This window comes from Cornus florida, unplaced genomic scaffold, assembly GCF_030987335.1.
Source record: "Cornus florida cultivar Cherokee Brave unplaced genomic scaffold, ASM3098733v1 CherokeeBrave_3.0.0_Hap2_Chr01, whole genome shotgun sequence".
Classification (NCBI taxonomy): domain Eukaryota; kingdom Viridiplantae; phylum Streptophyta; class Magnoliopsida; order Cornales; family Cornaceae; genus Cornus; species Cornus florida.
In genome coordinates, this window is record NW_026775571.1 from 111918913 (window position 1) to 111938711 (window position 19799).

The window sequence follows — 19799 nt, forward strand, 5'->3', positions numbered from 1 at the left end:
GGCATAGGGTGTGGCTCGGTGCTAAAGGATAAAACAGAAGATAAGTATACAACTTAGTACGCTGTTACCGGATGAAAGGAACTAAGTCGCTTAAATTAATTTAGCGATTTATTGAACCATAATATTATTATAGAACTGATTTTAAAAATATGATAGGGTCATTGTTATATCAAATTTGAACTATGCATGTTTTGGATGTTAATTGTTAGAATATTAAATTATTCAATGTAGTTACATAGATTAATACTGGATTTTAATTGCTAAATTGTTAATCTTTTTCCTGCAATTATTTGGTTATTGGTTTTGGATTGTAAATTACTAAAATGTTATATATATGATGTAATTTATAAGGATATGGAGGATTGTATGCACCGGTATGGGACGGTAACATACTAGGGACAGTTTAGCTCAAAACGCCTAAACCTAACCTAACGGATTTAAGGAATGGATTTATTAATATTGAATCCTAATTTTGTTTAAGTCATATCAACTGCAACTAAGTTGAGTGGCTTCCTAGATTAATGGATTGTAGTTAAGTTATATCAATTGAATAAGTTGAGTGACTAACTGGTTGGTTTATTGTATGTCAGTTTAATAAATAGTTGAACTACATATCCTGGATTTGGATGGATTATATATATATGTTTATGGTACCATGAGCTGAGCTTGAGTCTCAGACTCGTTGGTTAGGGTGTGTATATGCGGTGGATGCGTAGCTGGTTATAATAGGTTGAGGTATACCCTGTTAGGTCTAGGTACTCATGCCCACCTTTGGGTGCGTATTCGCATATTGCCTTCTATTCAGGTTGAGACCCCTATTATAGACTAGTGAATGTCCCTTAGTGTGGATATATTTATACGTATGGACTAGATAGATATTGTGAAGTGTCTACGGTGTATCTGCGTATAGGGTCACTGTATGGATTACAGTTAGATTAGAACTTGCTCGTGGGTCTGACCCACTCCTTTATTGTTCTTTTCAGGTACAGGACGGTTCCAGCCTTAGAGCTTGATCGTGCTTGTCAAGGACAGTCCCACATTCATCTGATTACGAAGGACTTCTCTCGATATTTCTAGCATTATCTATTTTCAGTTTTCAGTTTCAGTTGAACTTTTGGTTAGGGGTCCACCAATGGATTCCCAAGTTGTAACCTTGAAGTTTTGGAGGATTGGAGTTTTATTTTTCAGTTATGCATGGAGGATTTTTTAATTAAATGTTCTTTTAGTTTTATTCCATCTTTATTATTTCATTTTGTCATCTGTGTTCGCTTTAAAATACTTTAATTGTTTTGGTATTCCCTCGAGTTTGGGCCTGGGCCTGATCAACCCGTGTTTCGGATCCGAGGGGTATCACACTTTTGCAGGTGGGGCTGTAGGTTGGCAATCGAGACTTCAGAAGTGTATTGTTCTTTCTACCACAAAGGCAGAGTTTATTGCAGCAACGAAAGTGACTAAAGAGTTGCTATGGGCAAAGAAGTTCTTGAGAGAATTTGGTTTCAAGCAGCAGAGGTATGCGTTGTTTTGTGATAGCCAGAGTGCTATTCATCTTGCTAAGAATTCCAATTTTCATGCAAGATCTAAGCACATTGATGTGCGATACCATTGGATCAGAGATGCGTTGAACAATAAGTTACTTGAACTTGAGAAGATTCACATTGATGATAATGGTTCTGATATGTTGACAAAGACCCTACCAAGAGAGAAACTTGAGGTTTGTTGTTCGATCGCCGGAATGGCGATTCCCTCCACATAGTCGGAAAGGGTGAGATTAAACTCAGAGGATCGTGCTTTAGAAGATTTGCTCAACAGTAACTTTAATTTTGAAATTGGGTTTTCTCCAAGATTGCCCTGCATCTAGGCGAATCCTTCAAGACTAGAATTTGTCCCCCTCTTGTTGTCGTCCCCCTCCAAGGCCTCCGAACTAAGTCTCGCCGGCGGCAATGCTGCCTACTGGGTGTTCACCGGATTTGTGCTCTTACACCCTCCATTAACGGTTCTACAAAACAGTTAATGTAGGTTGTTTGTTTTGTTTGGGCTTTTCTCTTGTAGGCCTCTTTTGGGCTTGATTGTTCAGTCTAATGGACTGGTTTGGCCTAATGGCCCTCTCTGTAATTACTACCATTTTCCATTTATATATATATTCAGTGGCTTTAAAATCCAAAAAAAAAAAAACTATGATCCAGCCCAAGTGATGCGAACACTTCGGGCCCAAAAGAAGAACAAATCAGATGCCAACAAAAAAGGATAACCAAAAACTTTTCTTGATAAACAAACTTAACAAGACATATAATTAAACTCTCATCAAATGTACATAATATAAATTTAAATAATTAAACTATCATCAAATGTGCCTAATATAAAATTATTAATCTCACGAGTGCTTTCATCACTGTCAAAATATGGCGGTGGACCATCTCTCTCAAAACACGGAACTTTATATAATTATATATATATATAACATTAATGTGGTAGGAATACCCAGACATAATACCACTCAGCAGTTAAATAAATAATGACACCTAATAATCCGGTTTAATAAAATAGATGTATTTTTATTTATAAAAAAAAAGATATATAATTATTTAATGACAAAGTAATTAATTGATGACAACAATGACGATCATACATAAAATAACATGAGTTATACGAAATATGATAAAACAATACGAGTTACATGTTACAAGAGAGATTGATTATAAGAACGCACGAAACGTTAGAAAGTGAAAACGATATGTATTGGAAGAATTGTTTAACTAGCAATAAAAAAAAAAAAAATCTAATTTTTTCAATTAAAAGCAATTTTTTTTATTAACATAATTAAAAGCGATTAAGAAATCCTTTGCTTTCGAAACTGAAAGTAAATCTTTGATCATTGATTTAATTAAAGTGATTACAAAAAGGTGAAAAAAGAGTAGAGAGGTAGAGAGAGACCAAAGAGCAGGAATCTTGGATAAAAGACACTTTCTCTGCACTCTTCTCATTTCTCTGCGCACTCTGTTTCTAGAGAGAGAGGAGGCAAGAAGTAGTGAGAGAAAAAAACAGTAAGAGAAAGATTGAGGATTTGCGCCATTAGCCACAAGGATGGTTTGGAGGTCAACAAGAGGCGAATGGGTCTCAATGTATCTGCTTCTCGTCGCTCACTTCGCTACTACTCTACTAGCAGAAGACGGTACCCTTCTCTGTTTCTCTCTCCAAATGTGCTCTCACTTTTCATTTCCAATTTTCTCTCTCTAGCTTATGTATCTTTATTATTATTATTTTTTTTCTACTTAAATTTGTGCTTTGTAGTGTCATCATCTAAAGATTATGCTTGTTGAGTGCCCCTATTGCTTAGTCGGTAGAATACGATCATTTGATAATGTTTTAGTTTTAATTTTAATTTTTTTACGATAATGTTTTATAGTCTAATAGAGAATCTAGAAATCATACGATACTCATCTCCATAGTTATATTTAATTTATCAAACCAATTTAGACCCTCTAGTTGAGTTACTTCATTATGGTGGATGAAGCGTTCTACATGATTCTGACTATCTAGAAGGCAATTAAATAGAACAATATTTGTTATTTGAGTCATTTAACAATTATCGAAAAAAAAAAAAAGATAACATGATTTTTCCGAAAATATATTTTCTAGGGCCTGTTTGGACGTGTATAAATGTGCAATGTGAATTGTGGACAATGCAATGTCGCGAAACAGCGAGACAAAACCTTCTCTCGATCTCTGCAACGATCGGCGCGGGAAAAGACGAGCCAGGCGGGGGTGATGGGTCCCACGCGCTGGACGCGGCCGCGTGGTTTGTTGTTGAATGAAACTGGTCCTATTCTGTTCACATCACATCATTGCTACATGCCAAATGAGTTATGCTACAATGGCGTGCGCGATCATGCACCCTCTTTTTTATTGGGACCCACATTTTGTCTCTTTTGATTTTGATTTTTTTTTAAAAAGGAAGGGGAAATTGTGAAAGATTGGATATTTAACACACCACTTTCTAAACCGGCCGTTGCTATTTTCGAGATGAATTAGTTAGATATTTTGTAGGTAAGGCATTTGGTCCAAAGGCTATGAAAAATAATGAGGAAGGTTGTCCATGGGGTTGTGAGGATCAATCATTACCATCAATTTTCTCTTACTTTGATTTAATATGACTTTTGGGAAGAAATTATTGTATGGTGGATTAGTGGAGATAACAGTCCCGATCACTCATTAGTTTACACGAAAGTTTTAAAAAATAATTAATAAAATTAATATAAAATTAATGTACTAATTTGCTTGTCAATTAGGAATTGATACAAAAATGTGATAATTTCTAGTCTTTTGAGAGTTTGAAATAAGACCTAATAATGTATAGATAATCCTCACTTGACGCGGCTTTGAGTATTTATCATTTAGACAATTTAAAGTAGGAGATATTTTCCGTTTTGAGTGGATATAGCCAACGCCCTTCTCATAAGGGGTGCAAATATAATTTGTTTTGTTAAAACACATATAAGAGACAACCTCTTATTAATGACAATGATTTCTCTCTATGATGTGGAACTCATATAAGAGGCATTCCAGCTTTGAATAATGATAGTATTATTTATTTTTTCCAAATAATGATACTTTTATGAAAAAACATTAATAATGATACTATTATGAACGTTAATTTTTTAATATATTTTTTAATAAAACTGTGAACTTTTTTTACTGATCATTAAGCCTATGTTTGTTTTGACGAAATATATTTTAAAAAAAAAATTTTTTTTAGATAAAATATTTTTCTATTATTTGACAAAGATTTAAGTCCATGACATGAAATTTTTTTTTTTAGCTCAAATATACATAGAAGCCTATGATGGAATGCAAATTTTAAAATTAAGCTAACATTTTGTATATACTCCCTTAAAGAGAGCGATGGACATTGGACAGATTGAAAGAGTTCATGATAACATTTTCTGTGCGCAAAATGGGTCCACCAGACTGGACTGTTGCTACGATACTTTAGTGGGTCCATTGGCTTTCAGTTGCTAACAGCCGTCAGATCGATCGATCTTGCAGGTCTACTAATCAACGGTGATTTCGAGACGCCACCATCAGGCGGCTTCTCAGACGACGGTCTCGGAGATGGACACGTCACGATCCCCAGCTGGAAATCAAACGGCACCGTAGAGCTAGTCGAATCTGGGCAAAAACAGGGTGCAATGTTCCTCATCGTACCACAGGGTATACACGCGGTGAGGCTCGGCAACGACGCAGAGATCAGCCAAGAAACGAAGGTCCAGAAGGGCTCGCTCTACTCCGTCACGTTCAGTGCGGCGCGCACGTGCGCTCAGCTCGAGTCACTCAACGTGTCCGTGCCACCGGCATCACAGACCATTGATCTACAGACCCTCTACAGCGTGCAGGGCTGGGATTCGTACGCGTGGGCGTTTCAGGCGGAGGATGATTATGCGCGGGTCGTTTTTAGAAATCCCGGGATGGAGGATGACCCTACATGTGGGCCCATAATTGATGATATTGCAATCAAGGAGCTCTTCACCCCTGATAAACCCAAAGGTAAGTAACACTAGTCATCAATCGTACGGTTGAGAATGCATATGTTAGTGGGTCCCAGATAACATTGGCCCTTGACTCCTTGAGTTTTGTTGATCACCAGCATGGCCCACAAGCAAAGGTGAAATCACTGCCCTACATCTGCATGATGCTGAAATCACAGCAACTGCATCTCATTTTTTGTCATTTGATGGTCATGTGACCAGGTGGGAGTGTGGGACAGTCAAAAAATAATTAATTAATTATGTGTTGAGTATTTTTTCATTCTTTTGGATATAAAATTAATATTAAACATAATCAAATGCAATCATTGAATAAACTTAATTTTTGATACACTATTTCTGATTGTTATTGTTTCAATTTTCTGTAGACACTTTTTTAAAAAAAAAAAATTTGAAAAATGATATTGATTTTTTTAAATGATAATTTTTCATTTTGCACCGTATTGGAGATCTGAAAAATATACTCCGTAATACATAAATGTAAATATATATATACGTATGTATTAGTTACTGGTCTCCTGGAAATGTGGCATATTCAAAATACTTTTCCAAATACTATTTAATAGTATATCAACTACCTCTTAATATAAAAGGTGAATGGTCGAATCTTCCTAAAAATAATAGGTGGGTGAGTTTCTTACCAAACCAATATACATTTGGAGACCAAAAAGATAATCTTAAAAGACAATGCTAAAGCAATTTGAGTCAATTTTTGATGGCTAAACTATATATGAGATGTAAGAACATTGGGTTCTAGAAGGAAGCAGATAGTAATGGTGGAAAATGACTAATCTGTAGGACTTGTTGTACGATACTTACACTTCCGATGGTGGTAGTTACTGACGTCACATGTATCTTTTTAGAGTACTTCCATAATCGACATGCAATTATTGGTTCCACATGCATTGAGTAATTATCGGGAAAATTCATTTTCCCTCGTTGTTGTAGTGTAGTTTGTTATACAAAACTACACTAGTTATCTTAGTTTTTTGAATTGATGCTGATTTAGAGGATAATGCAGCCAGTAGAAAATTAGAAATGTGTTATTTCGGTATTTAGAAGGATGAGAATCATGAGAGTGAACTTATGCCTGTGAGTGTGTGGGTGGTGTCTTGTACTAAAGCCTAGCAAACCTTAATAGTAGTGGTTTAGAAACTTATTGACAATGACAATATTGATGCAGATAATGCAGTACTTAACGGTGATTTTGAAGAAGGTGCATGGATGTTCAGAAATGCTTCACTCGGGGTCTTACTCCCCACCAACCTCGACGAAGAAACCTCCTCTTTGCCCGGTTGGATTGTTGAATCAAACAGAGCTGTCCGTTACATCGACTCGTACCATTACACTGTCCCACAAGGCAAACGTGCTATCGAATTGCTGTCCGGCAAGGAAGGCATAGTCTCCCAAATGGTGGAAACCATGCCCAACAAGCCATACAGGTTGACCTTTTCTTTGGGGCATGCAGGGGACTCTTGCAAGCAACCACTAGCAGTCATGGCCTATGCTGGAGATCAAGCCCAGAGCATCCATTACACACCCAATGCCAATGCCACATTCCACACTGCTACTCTGAATTTCACTGCCAAGGCCGAGAGGACGCGTGTTGCGTTCTGCAGCGTGTATTACAATACGAGGAGCGATGATCAGAGCTCTCTGTGCGGACCGGTGGTGGATGATGTGAAGGTGGCAGTGTCAGGATCTAACAGAAAGGGGCTTGGAGGATTGGGGTTAATGTTGGGTTCAGGGATTTTGCTTGTTTTGGTTTTGGTTTAGGTTCAAGGTTGGCTCAATTGCTTGACAAAGCTTTGTATGCTGTGGTTTATGGTTGTAGAATGGGATTTTGGAAAACCATGTTCCCATGTCTATGTTGTTTTAATTTTGTGAGGAGAAATGGGAATGATATTGATCTAAAGACTTCTCAGTTCTCACACACAATATTGATAGCCAAACAAAATTAAAAGTTAATTTTTTTAAATTAAAAACGTTTTTAATAGTTGCAAATGCAGCTCCAAACCCTTAATTTAAAACCTTTAAAATTCTTTAGAATATGGTTTGTTAACATGCATATCATGCTCTTCATAATCTTGTTAAGATAATGGATTTTCCACCCATTAAATATAATTTAAATATAAACTAGGAGGAATGAAGAAATTGAATGTTTTTATTTATTTATTTATTAATTGGTGGGAAATAAATGAGAAGGAAAATAAAGAAATAAATTTCAGTCATTCCATCTTTACTTATTCAAAGCAAAAAAGAAGAAGGAAACACGTTTGGTAAAAATTACTTTTTAAACAATAAAGTATGTTAGAAAAATGGAGAAGTAATGTGATATTTGCATTCCACAATCCTAGAATGGAATGGAAGTGCAGACTTGCAAATGAATCCAAGTCTGGATCATAGGACAGAAAAATAGACTTGTAAATGGTGGATCAAAGTCGAAGCAAATAATGACTAGGGGAAAAAAATTGAGAAGACAAATTCTTTGACTGTCTCTTAAAGAAAAAATATTAAAGAGTAAGAAAAAATAATAAAAAATAAAAAATAAAGAAGAGAGGAAATAACGATAAAAATGTTTTGATACTATGTAAATATTATTCAAATATGTCATAAAATTTGAATCATTGAATCATCGTATTAAATGTTGAATTCATATTGAAATGATCATATTTAATCAAATGTACAGTAGCTAGAAAAAAATAAAATAAAAGAAAATAGGAAAAGTTAAAGAAAAGGAAAGACCAAAGAAGAAAATAATTGGGTAAATTATAATGACATCCTGAGGTTTGTTGTAATGACAGTCATTTACAAGTTAGTCTATTTTTGAACAACGATACCCCTTCAGTTTTGCTCCCTTTGACGAAGACACCCTTAGTGATTGACATGTGTTAAAATGACCTAAATGTCCCTTGACTTTGAAGTTAACTTTGAAATAGTAAAATTACCAATTTACCCAATCTAAAATGTCTAAAATAACCTTTCATCTCAAGCACCTACCCACAAAGCCTCCACTCCCTCTTTCGTAGCCGCAGCCGCAGCAGCAGCAGCACCACCACCACCTCTTCTTTCCTCTATTTATTCTCTTATACACACACACACACACTTGTATTACAAACATACACAATTATATACACATACAATTATAATCCAATGACAAAAAATTTCTCAAATTAATCACAAAAAATTTCTATCCAAACCAGTTTCAATGGAGACCCCAAAACTGTTGAGACACTATTTTTCTCTCCAACCCCAAATCGTCGCCGCCGGCTAAACTTGGATCATCAACAAAATCACAATCAACACCAACAGTACCAACAATGGATGATGATGAATCAGAATCAGCCCCCACCCCCACAACAACCACCCCAACAACCTATGTATTACCACCAGCAACCATCGCCTCCAGCAACCGTGCCACTGCAGAAGCTCCAGCAACCATAACAGTACCGCAATACTCAGCCGCCACTCAGCCCGCTAGCGCTGACAAGATCCGTTCCGTCTGGATAGCACCGCCAGTCCCAAGGCGACCTCCCTTGCCTTCGCTGTAGACTTTACAGGCCAAACCATCGCTGAATTAGAGCTTCGTCAAGAAGAAGTCGTCGAAGTAGTCAGTTATCCTCTCTCGACCTGATCACAGCCCGTTCCTTCTGAAACTTGCGCGTGATATAAGCACCGCTGGTGATGGCCCGATCAAGGCATTGGACTACACACTCCGAGCTTCGAATTTGTTTGAGCTGTGCACCATCAACGGTGAGCTGGACCTAACGATATGCCACATCTCACCTAACCTCGATCTCAGGCGAGTGTTTAAAAAGAGATAAAGAGGATAGAGAAAAGGAGGGTAGAAGGGTAAAAATGTCCTTTCAAGATTTTGATATTTTACAATTAAAATCAATTAAATATTGATGGACAATCTCGTCTTTTTCAACTTATTAAGGGCCTGTTTGGATCAAAATTCTGACAGAGAGTATTATTGTTCAAAAAATGTTCAACTTATTTATAACTGTGTCAAACCTAAGGAGGTGTCATTGTAATTTATCCAAAATAATTTTACTCAAATGTGAAAAGACAGGTACGGACCCAACGATTCCCTTTACGTGTATAATGCATCAAGAATCACGGTTGAAAGAGCAGGAGAAGAAACAGAGCGTCCGAGGTTTCGACATTTCTGGCTCCGCTTTCCTCCTCCCTCTGTGCGACAATGGAATCCGAGGGAGTCACCGCCACCGTCACCGTCACCGTCACCGCCACCTCCACCGACACCGCCTCCGCCGCAGCCGCCCCCTCATCTCCACCGCAGGATCCTGACTTCTCCGCAGTCGGATCTCCTGACTCTCACTTACAAGAAGTTCCGCAGCCATCTGACGACCATCCGTCATCTCAGACCCTCGTTCTCACCGATGATCTCCGAGACAAGATCATCAAGCAGGCATCTCTCTCTCTCTCTCTCTCTCTCTCTCTCTCTCTATATATATATATATATATATATATATATATATATGTATGTTTCTGGTCTGTTGGTCACCAAGGCTTGCTCGGTTTTGCTTTTAATACTACACTGTTTTATGCTTCAAATTTTTATTTGTTTTTTGAATTATTTGTCTCTCTTTGGTGATTTGAATGTGAATATGGTTTTGAAAAATACATTTCTACTAATGGTGGTTTGGTTCCAATTAGGGCTACTAATGACGCGGACTGTGTTTTGCAATCGAAATAGGGTTTCATTTCTACAGGATTTTTTAAAATTTAACTAGTATTTTAGACTATATATTTCGTCTAATGGGTTTATATTAAAAATTAAGTTGGGTTGTAAAATACATCCACAGAGTTGTTATGTTTAATCCAACTAGGCTTATAAATGATGCGAATTGTGTTTTTGGAATTGGAGTATAGGGTTCAAGGGTTTCATTTCTTGTACTGGATGTTACTTTAATTTAACTAGTATTTAAACTATGTGCTTTTTTGTAATAGGCATTATCGTGAAATCGAGTAGGGTTGTGAATTATCCACTTTCAGGGTGGTTATGTTTAATCCAAGTTTGGTATGAAGCTTTATGAGTGGTGTTTTATTTGTTCAATTTTTTAATATGTGCTCTATTTGGTCTTCAATCAAGTGGGGGGAAAACAAAATGATAAACTGAGATAGTCAATTGTTTTTTATTTTTGGACAATTATTTGAATGAAATAAGTTGACATAATGGCTACCCTTTCTTTTTTCATTTAACTTATGTACGTAAAAAGCATCAACTAAGGAGTTGTAAGTGTTAAATTCCATTTCATTTCCTCTTCCAATAGAGATGGAAGACAATGTTTGGAGAGATTGTGAAGGTTCTAGGAAATGACCTTAGTGAAGGCCTGAAGGGAAATCTTCTTCCAAAACAATAGTGCATACACTTGCGCCATTGTGCTCATATATATTTTTGGTAGTGCAATAAAAAAAAGTACAAATTCCTTGCCTTTTAGTTCGAGCTGTCTTTCCCTTGAATTACTATTCCGACATACATTAAAATGGTAAATGTATGCTTAATTTTTTTAATTGGCTGTCAGATCTCAGGAGCTACACCTACAGATTAATGAAAAGACCACACTATATTCTGTGAGTGCTATATTCAGGTGGTTTTAATAAGTTTCTTGACCAACTGATCACCGAATTTGAAGTCAATACTCCTACTTCTAGATTGTCGGTTCTCTTTCTATGTTCATAATTAAAATAAGCCATCCAGGTACGTATAGGAACCGTGTTGTGTTCTGAAGAGCTACAAGCTATCGCTTTGTTTTTAATTTTTAAGTGGCATCATATTGGCACTATGTCAATAGTGGAAGTGAACCATCAGAATTTTGATGTTGGCTCACTTGAACAGGAAGCTGGACTTGAGTCGTGTTTATCATTCTTACCTTTGTCTGAAATTTAGTTGAAATTATGACTCTAGATCGAGCTTTCTCGCCATTTTAGAGCTTAAGTTTCCACGAGTTGCCTTATTTGTGATGTGAAGTTCATCCTTGAACGTGATTGCTGTTAGGGAACCGCTGAAGAGTTCATGTGGCAGCTTCTACGTATTAAGGTTAAATTTTGCGTTATTTATTTGTTTCACTTATTGAAGTACTTTTATCTTTCTGCAGGTAGAGTATTACTTTAGTGATGAAAATCTGCCCACTGACAACTTTCTGATGAAATATGTGACCAAGGACAAGGAAGGATTTGGTGAGTACTTAGATTTTTTATTTTTATTTTTTTCCATTCAAATTTAGCCTTTTGAAAATGTTTTGGTAAACTGTTTATTTAGTCATCCACTTTTTTAACAAGTAGGATATAGTTCCCTTATTATTATTTTTTTTTTCCGTTTTGTTTGCTTTTTAAAAGCGTGTCTTGACCTGTTCCTTTGTCCTTTTTCCCTCAGCTTGACATATTTATCCTTGTTACGTAGTGTCTTTGTAACTATTGAAGTTATATTGTATTTGTATTAAAATAAAATTTTAGATCAGAGGATTCAGACTAATATGTGCAGCCAGTCCTTGTTACATAGTGTCTTTGTAACTATTGAAGTTATATTGTATTTGTATTAAAATAAAATTTTAGATAAGAGGATTCAGACTAACATGTGCAGCCAGTGGTGGGAAGCAAAACTATGCCAGGTTGAGTAGATGGTATAGTAAGAGTTGCTCCCCGCCACCAAAAATAAAAAGAAAAAAGAGAGGTTTGCTTCATGTAAATCTTGAACTCTAATTCACTTGATTGGAGTTTATGAAATTAATGGGAAAGTTTTAGGTTCTAAACAAGTCCCACGACGAGATTTTTTTGTATCAATGGTATTTGATTTCAAAGTCCCAATTGGCCCCTAAAAACTTTAATTTGCTAATATATTGTATTGTTATTTCTTCTATCGGTAGTTTTTGGGGGGTAAAACTGAGGATGTATAACTACTCTATGTAAGTAACACTAAATTGTAACCTTCTAGTGGTCAAGTAATAATACCCATACTCAACTAAAAAAGCCTACTCCCAACTATTTGGTGAACTTTGGTCAAACCACATTTACCATTTCTAATTAATTAATGCTCATGTAGTTCTCAAATATGTATGGTGAACTTGTGAAATTAGGATGTTCTTGAAGAGGCAGAACTTATAACAATCACGTCGCATGTGTAAAAGGGATGTTGAAGTTTTTCTTTTCTTTTTTTGGCCACTAGAGATCTATAGTTTCTCTTGTCAGCACTTTCGTATTTATTTGTATATATGCTTAATTTTTTGGTCACTAGAGATCTATAGTTCGCAAATATCTTGAATCTAATATTATTCTTGTTTTGCCACACGTCTGTCTCAACATTTGCAATTTTTGACTCTCTATTTTTTCTTTTCTTTTCTTTTTTCTTTATAAAAAAATATGCTGTTTCTTGGATGATTATTCTTTCGTATAAATAGGCTGTTTCCTAAATTAATATTCTGTCTAGTAATATATGGTCGGCTAATAGCTGTTGTAGAGAATTTTACGATTCAACTTTGGAAGTACCTATACAGAACATTTTTCCGTTAATCCCATCCTGCCAATATAAATTAGTAGTATTTAGAATTTGATAGAGTTGATTTCTGCCTTCAACATCATAGGGAGGGTGTTTATTACATTTTTCCTGTCCAAAATTTGTGAAGCACGAGAAGTTTCCATTATAGGATAAATGTTTGAAACTTAAATATGATGGTTAGAACTCGAAATCCATACAATTGGGTATCAGATCATAATTAGCATCATGTATTTTAAGTATTTGATACTCTTGCAACTATAACTTCTTTCAAATGAATAATTTGGAGACTTCTCATCATAGTTTGATCTGTAATTTATTAATCAATGCAATGAAATTAATTTTCTTTTAATAAATTCATCTTTAATAGTGCATCAATTTTGGAGTTAAATCTCAAGAAATGAATATGCAACAATCTACTGGTCATGCAACTAAGGATTACATCCTTCGATTTTTGATATTTTATCAGATTTTTCTGCTCATAATATTCTGTTTTTACTACTTATTTCATGCATTATTATGTAACTCATGATACATGATAAGGTATAATATGATGCACGATTTGAAAATATGGAATAAACAATACAAACCTGACTGGTAACTATGGAATGGAAACAAATACCGCAAGTATGGAATAAACAATACAATTCTGCGAAGGGTTAAAATTTCTGTTCTTTTAGTTTAATTTTTTTTCCATATATTTATTTTATTGAGAAGTTGCAGTGCAAATAAGTGGCATGTTGCTTTTTGCAGTTCCTGTTGCAGTTATTTGTTCATTTAGGAAAATGAAAAAGATCAGCCTAGACAGGTCATTGATGGTGGCTGCAATCAGGGAATCTTCTCTTCTTGTAAGCTATATATTTTCTCCAGGAAGTTTATTTTCCATTTGTTTTTGGATTTCCTGTTCTTCCCCCCTCTCCCAACATAGAAGGATTCTCTTTGTTAAAATTACGACATATACATTCATTTAGGTGCTTAACGCAGGCTTAATCTGTTGCTTATATTGGTACTTTTCTTGGCATCTGTAAGTTTTCTTGTCTCTGTTCCCATGGCTAAAATCATGAACACAAATCTCTTTTATGGGTAACTGCAGGTTGTTAGTTCAGATGGGAAGAGGGTGAGGCGACTTAATCCCCTTCCATCCACGGAGGTCAGGGATCCGAAGGTATTTATGAAACTGAAAACTCTGTATTTCAATATTATTATTATTATTTTTTTTAGTCTTTAGCATCTAATTGGTGGACCCTAGTTATGCACTGTTTTGGTAGAAAATCTACCTGAGGATCATTCAACAGAGAATATTCAGCGAATATTTGGGGAAGCTGGAAAGTATGTTTATATTTTTATCTCTCCTCCTTTCATGCAAATTTTTTTATTGATTTTTTATTTCTTATTTAGATGTGTAACAGCTGTAGAATGATTTTAAATATTTCAGTATAAAGAGTATTTGCATCCACGACCCACATGATGTAGGAGAACGCAAAAAACGCACAATTGCAGAGAAGCTTCTACTTGGTAAGGTATGGAAAAAAATTAGATGGTTTACACACATATATTGCACAATGTTGAAAGTTTACTGCATAATGTGTGAAAATAAATCAATCTGATTACTGATATATCCGGTTTTGAATATTTTCTTCTTTTTGTTTTTGTTTTTTTCCATTGGCAAGAAACACACTTACACCCACATGCCCCTACAGGGACTTGAACCCTTGACCTTCTACTTTGGAAGGCGAGGAAGTACCACTAGGCTACATAGCCTTTGGTATCCGATTTTCAATATTGTCTGAAGAATGCTGGAATCTTGTAATTGTAGTGTGTTAATTTTGTTGGGCAATTAATCCATCCTTCTGCTTTTTGTTTGCAGTTACATGCTCTCGTGGAGTATGAGACTGTGGAGGCAGCTGAGAAATCTGTGAGTGTGAAAGTCCCTATTCATTTCTCGTGCTTATGGTTTATTTTGTTGGAATAAAAATTTATTAGGTTTTGGTACTTTTCACTGATGATAAATTGGTTAGGTGGCTATGTTGAATGATGAGCAAGATTGGAGATATGGCATGCGGGTCAAACTTCTCAAACGAATGGTAATTGGCATTTTTATCTGCTTTAACTATCAGCTATGGTGGATAATTAGTTTCTTCTCTACTACATTAGGGCAAGAATGGACAAAAGCAAAAAGGCTGGAGGGAACCGGAGTCTGAGAAGAATACCAATGTCCAAACATCTGATCCAGCTGGAGATATGGAGAACCATTGTTCAAGTGAACACCAAGATGACACACCGGATGAAGAGGTTTGTAGTTTTACATGTTCTGTATGTTTAGTGATACAAGTAAAATACATGATATGCATCTTTTGTACAAGACAATTATAAAATTATTTTAATTTATCCAAAGACGAAAAAGAAAATCTAAAGTAAAATTATTATCTTACAAAAAAGCATGATTTTAAAACAATAGATTAAACTTATAAACTTCCGTAACACATCTATATTGTGCTATATTGTGTGTGCGTGCGCGCTTAAAATTTAGAGAGGATATTAATTATCATTAAAAATGAAATATTTGATTAATTGTCATAAAATTGTATATAAAAAATAAAAATGTGCATGGATACATTTTTGTAAAGTGAAAAGTCTATCGTAGGCATGTGACTTATTATTCCTTTACAAGGTTTATAATAGATAGGAAGAAACACTTTCCTTTCAACAATTAATGATTGTAACATTCCTATTTTGCCTTTTGTTTGTTCTCTGGCAACCAAGTGGGGGAAAAAAGGGAATTTCAGGAACTTTCCTAGATTAGCACAAATGAAAGCAATCTTCCCCTTCAACGGATGCATGTCTATACAATAGACAAATAATTTAATGTTATATAATTTAGGGTAAAATGCAAGAAAGCCCCCTGAACTATGGGTAAACTTGCAACTAACCCCCTAAACTTCCAAAAATGCAAGAAACCCCTTGAACTATGCAAAATTGTTGCAAATCACTCCATCCGTTCAACGTCCGGTGATATATGACCGTTAAATTTGGTTTCTTAAATTTAAATGACCATACTGCCCATAGAAGCATGAAAGGACAATAATGCCCTTAATTTCCAACAGTTGACCCAAAGGACCTTCATTTTAAAACACCGACCAAACAAGCCTTTATCAAAATTTCCCCAAATCCACAACTCTGAATCGTCCCTGTAACACGCGAAGGTCTTAAAGCGTTCTCAATTTCCTAGTTTGGGGGATCGTATGGTTTTACGGCAAGGATGAGTTCATTAAAATCTAGGAAGACAAGATCAGCGATTCACCGCATGTCAAACTGTAACACAGAGGACGGAATGGTCCAGTGACTGTACAGAGGACGGAATAGCGAGAAGCAAGAACTGCCAGTGAACACGGACGTCATGATGCGGAAGGACGGCGGTGAAATGGCGAGTCATAAACTGAGAAGAGATCCGGAGAGAGAGGAACAGGTCGCCGGCGACGGGGCTTACTGGTCTGTCGACGGCAAGGTAGAGGGTCGCACGGACGGATCGGCAGCGATTGGCTGCGGCTGAGCAAGAACGATTGGTGATGATGGCGATGGCAGCTAGTTGAGCAGGTCGCCGAAGATTGTTAAAAAGCATAAAACGGGTTGTCGGACCATTGCTCTCAACAGCGGACAAAGATTTGTTCTTATTGGCAAAAAATGGGATCCAATAATTCCAATTTATGGTACTGGGTTCCTTTTTCGCTTTTACCAATCGCATGTTTATTGAATATTTTCTCTCCTTTTTGATCAATTTGAATCTATTTTCATTGGTCTAGTTGATTATTGAATTTTGAAAATTTATGGGATGCTTGAAATAGAAGATTTACCCCTTACCTTAGAGGCTTAGAACAAAAAAGGCAGGATAATTATAGTTGCCCACTTGTTATTCCACACAGTGTATTGCTTGATATCATGTAGGTTACAAGGCAATCATTCTGGCTTCATTTATATTAACTCCACAAATGGATGTCTGTGTGTCTCTGGCACGAATAAGAGCTGGTTGTTGGTGTGATGGAGTAAAAGAGAGTACGTACATTATCTCTTTGGTGTGCTGTCAATATCCCATTGGCCGTTGAGATTTTTTTGCCACGTCGGCAAATTAATTTGACAATGCTTCAAACGGTGTAGTTTCATAATAAGGGTAAAAATGTCATTTATCTTTTCTGGTGACCTGATGGGGTAATATGCAACAAAATCAAAGTCCAAGGGGGTTTTTTGTAGTCCAGGGGGGTTAGTTGCAAAACCCCCATAGTTCAGGGGAGTTTCTTGCATTTTACCCTATACTTTATTAGTAATGTTTTGATAAGTAGAAATTTTGTTGTCAAGTTTGAATGTGTTCTACTTCGAGAATATATGTTAATGTTTAGCTTCTGCCTTATTACAGCACGAGGAGAATTTGTCGAAGGAGAAAAATGGGCACAGGGGACGAAACAGAGGACGTGCAAGAAGACAGAAGTATCATGGTTCTAGTGGGCAGGGTATACAAACAAATCCTATCAAACCTTTAATTCTTTCCCCCTTTTTACAGAACTCTTGTTTCATTATACTGACTGATTGATTCTTTTGGGGTTTGAAAAAACAATTTAAGGCCACGGAACTGTTTCATCTAGTCACAGCTATGAAATTCCAAAGCCACCTCCCGGCCCAAGAATGCCAGATGGAACCAAAGGATTTACAATGGGACGTGGACGGCCTCCCACTAGCAATCAGAGTTAGCTTCTTATCTTTTTCTTTTACCCCACACAGTGCACATCTGTTACAGACACAAAAATTGTGAAGTGGTCGTTAATCCTTAATCCAAAAATCTGTGTTGAATTGCCTTCGATTCTGTGCTGTAAAATTGAAATGAGCTCCTGGTTTACAGAAAGTGAAATGGAATCTATTTACAGGTTTGCTTGAGAGATTGTGATTATAAAATGTAGTAGATTGTTTGTCCATGTTAAAATCCTCTTGATGGTTTTGAGATACTTTGCATGTGATAATTTTGTGAAAGAGTGAATTGCCAAAATACACAGTTAATACCAAAACTTAATGCTTCAAAGACTGGTAATGAACATGCAGTAAGACAGAGGTGGCTAGCTTGTCTACCTAATTGTTTGATGGGTGTTTTTGGGACATTTATAGCAAATGGTTAAATCCTTAGTACCATCTTTGTTGATCAGGGAACTCTGCTGTACACAATTTTCGTGTTAAATGCATCATAAAGAACACTCTTCATGGCTAGACCTTACTACCTAAATGTTCATAAGCCTTGTTTTCTTCTTATTCATGCGAAATCATGTTCCTTTTGACAGTGGTCGAAATTTGCACATTTTTTTGTTGATTTGAGGTTGAACTGAAATTGAATATTTTTATTTTTTTTATTTTTTCCAGTGTTAATACTCAAATGAAGCTTCGAAGTTCGCTTGCCCTTTATTTTTTATTGTTATTTTTGGTGTCTGTTTGTAGTTGAAACCTTATATTTGTGAGAAGGTGAAGTCTCTCTTTCAACCCCTTTAAACTAGTTATCATCATCCTCCAGCCATTGGCGCTCCACCAACCTTCAACCACGCCCTCTACTGGGTATAGTGAGGTCCGTCTGATCCAACTTAATGGTTAAGAACATATTCTATATTATTGTATACATCTGTTGTCCTGCAGTCGTTAAACAATGTTTGATGACTGTCACTTCGGCTGATTTTAGGAAGAGTTTAGCGCTATTTTGTAACATCTCATTGTTTGTGGTATTTCTCCTTTTGTAAAGGGTATGCAAGGATTCAAATCTGGAAATTTTTGTGAATGTGCTAGTATTTACCTAATATATATATATACTAGCACATTCACAAAAATTTCACACACACACACACACATATATATATATATTAGGTAAATACTAGCACATTCACAAAAATTTCACACGTGTGTGTGTGTGTGAAATTTAGTCAATTGTTGCTCTAGTTCAGTACTTAAAAGTGTCATTAGCCTCATTCTATTCGAGGATGTCAAAATTCAATAGCGAATTGATAAACATTAGTGTAGTTAAGCTTGTTAGAAACCCCAATCTAGATGCATTTTGGTTCCCTAACGTTCTGTTTGATATTCCTTGGCTGATTTTTTGTAGTTCGGCTTTCAAACATGACTTTGTCCCGGGGATTTGATTCTCGGCCTTTTATTTTGAAAGGTGAAGAAATACCATCAGGCTATTGCCTTTTTATAGTTGGATTAATTACATTGAAATTTATTGAGGTTTAGGCAAATTACATACCGATAGACTGTTTACGTTTTTAAATCCAATTATTACCTCCCTTGACATTTAGTGTATATACTCAACAACATCCCTAGCATAATATTTCTGGCAAAGCTAAATGATCCATTTGTGTGTAATACTTTAAGAAAGAGCGATTTAATTTACCCTTTATTTTGTCAAAACAGCTCATAAAATGCTCTATAACATTGGCAGTTGGCACTCCACTTTTGTGTATTAGCATTTGAATTTTTAGATAAAGGAAATGACCAAATGTTGCCTTAAAAGTGAAAAGTGTTTTTTAAAGAACAAATTTGTTATTTAGAAAAATAGAAAAGATGAAGTGCAAGTGTACATTCTTTTAACTTGCGCCGTTATTTGTAGATTATAATTATTACTTATTTTGTAAAAATTATAATTGTGTCATAAAAATGGTATTTGGATGATCCATAACATCGAAGTTAATAAAATCTACCTAGTTTGTTTTGTTACAAGG

At 35.8% G+C, this 19799-nt stretch overlaps 2 protein-coding genes across 2 annotated transcripts; both read left to right on the plus strand.

Annotated features, from left to right (window-relative positions):
* The first annotated feature begins 2943 nt into the window (after positions 1-2943).
* LOC132314120 (protein DUF642 L-GALACTONO-1,4-LACTONE-RESPONSIVE GENE 2-like) lies at positions 2944-7433 on the plus strand. Its single transcript, XM_059813021.1, has 3 exons — positions 2944-3169; positions 5044-5541; positions 6724-7433. Exons 1-3 carry the CDS (start codon positions 3082-3084, stop codon positions 7314-7316), a joined length of 1179 nt encoding a protein of 392 aa, XP_059669004.1. The 5' UTR covers positions 2944-3081; the 3' UTR covers positions 7317-7433.
* A 2229-nt stretch (positions 7434-9662) lies between these two features.
* Positions 9663-18017, plus strand: LOC132314127 (la-related protein 6A). The gene is made up of 11 exons (XM_059813029.1): positions 9663-9972; positions 11663-11744; positions 13810-13904; positions 14150-14221; positions 14306-14385; positions 14492-14576; positions 14924-14971; positions 15075-15140; positions 15211-15348; positions 17465-17558; positions 17669-18017. The coding sequence occupies exons 1-11, from the start codon at positions 9745-9747 to the stop codon at positions 17794-17796; spliced, it is 1116 nt and encodes a 371-aa protein (XP_059669012.1). The 5' UTR covers positions 9663-9744; the 3' UTR covers positions 17797-18017.
* Positions 18018-19799: the final 1782 nt, after the last annotated feature.

Bases quoted from the DNA above. Each gene is read 5' to 3' on its own strand.
- LOC132314120 (XM_059813021.1), top strand. From the start codon at position 3,082: ATGGTTTGGAGGTCAACAAGAGGCGAATGGGTCTCAATGTATCTGCTT. The intron at 3,170-5,043 runs GTACCCTTCTCT...TCGATCTTGCAG, and splicing joins TACTCTACTAGCAGAAGACG to GTCTACTAATCAACGGTGAT. The intron at 5,542-6,723 runs GTAAGTAACACT...ATATTGATGCAG, and splicing joins CACCCCTGATAAACCCAAAG to ATAATGCAGTACTTAACGGT.
- LOC132314127 (XM_059813029.1), top strand. From the start codon at position 9,745: ATGGAATCCGAGGGAGTCACCGCCACCGTCACCGTCACCGTCACCGCC. The intron at 9,973-11,662 runs GCATCTCTCTCT...ATCTTTCTGCAG, and splicing joins GAGACAAGATCATCAAGCAG to GTAGAGTATTACTTTAGTGA. The intron at 15,349-17,464 runs GTTTGTAGTTTT...GCCTTATTACAG, and splicing joins ATGACACACCGGATGAAGAG to CACGAGGAGAATTTGTCGAA.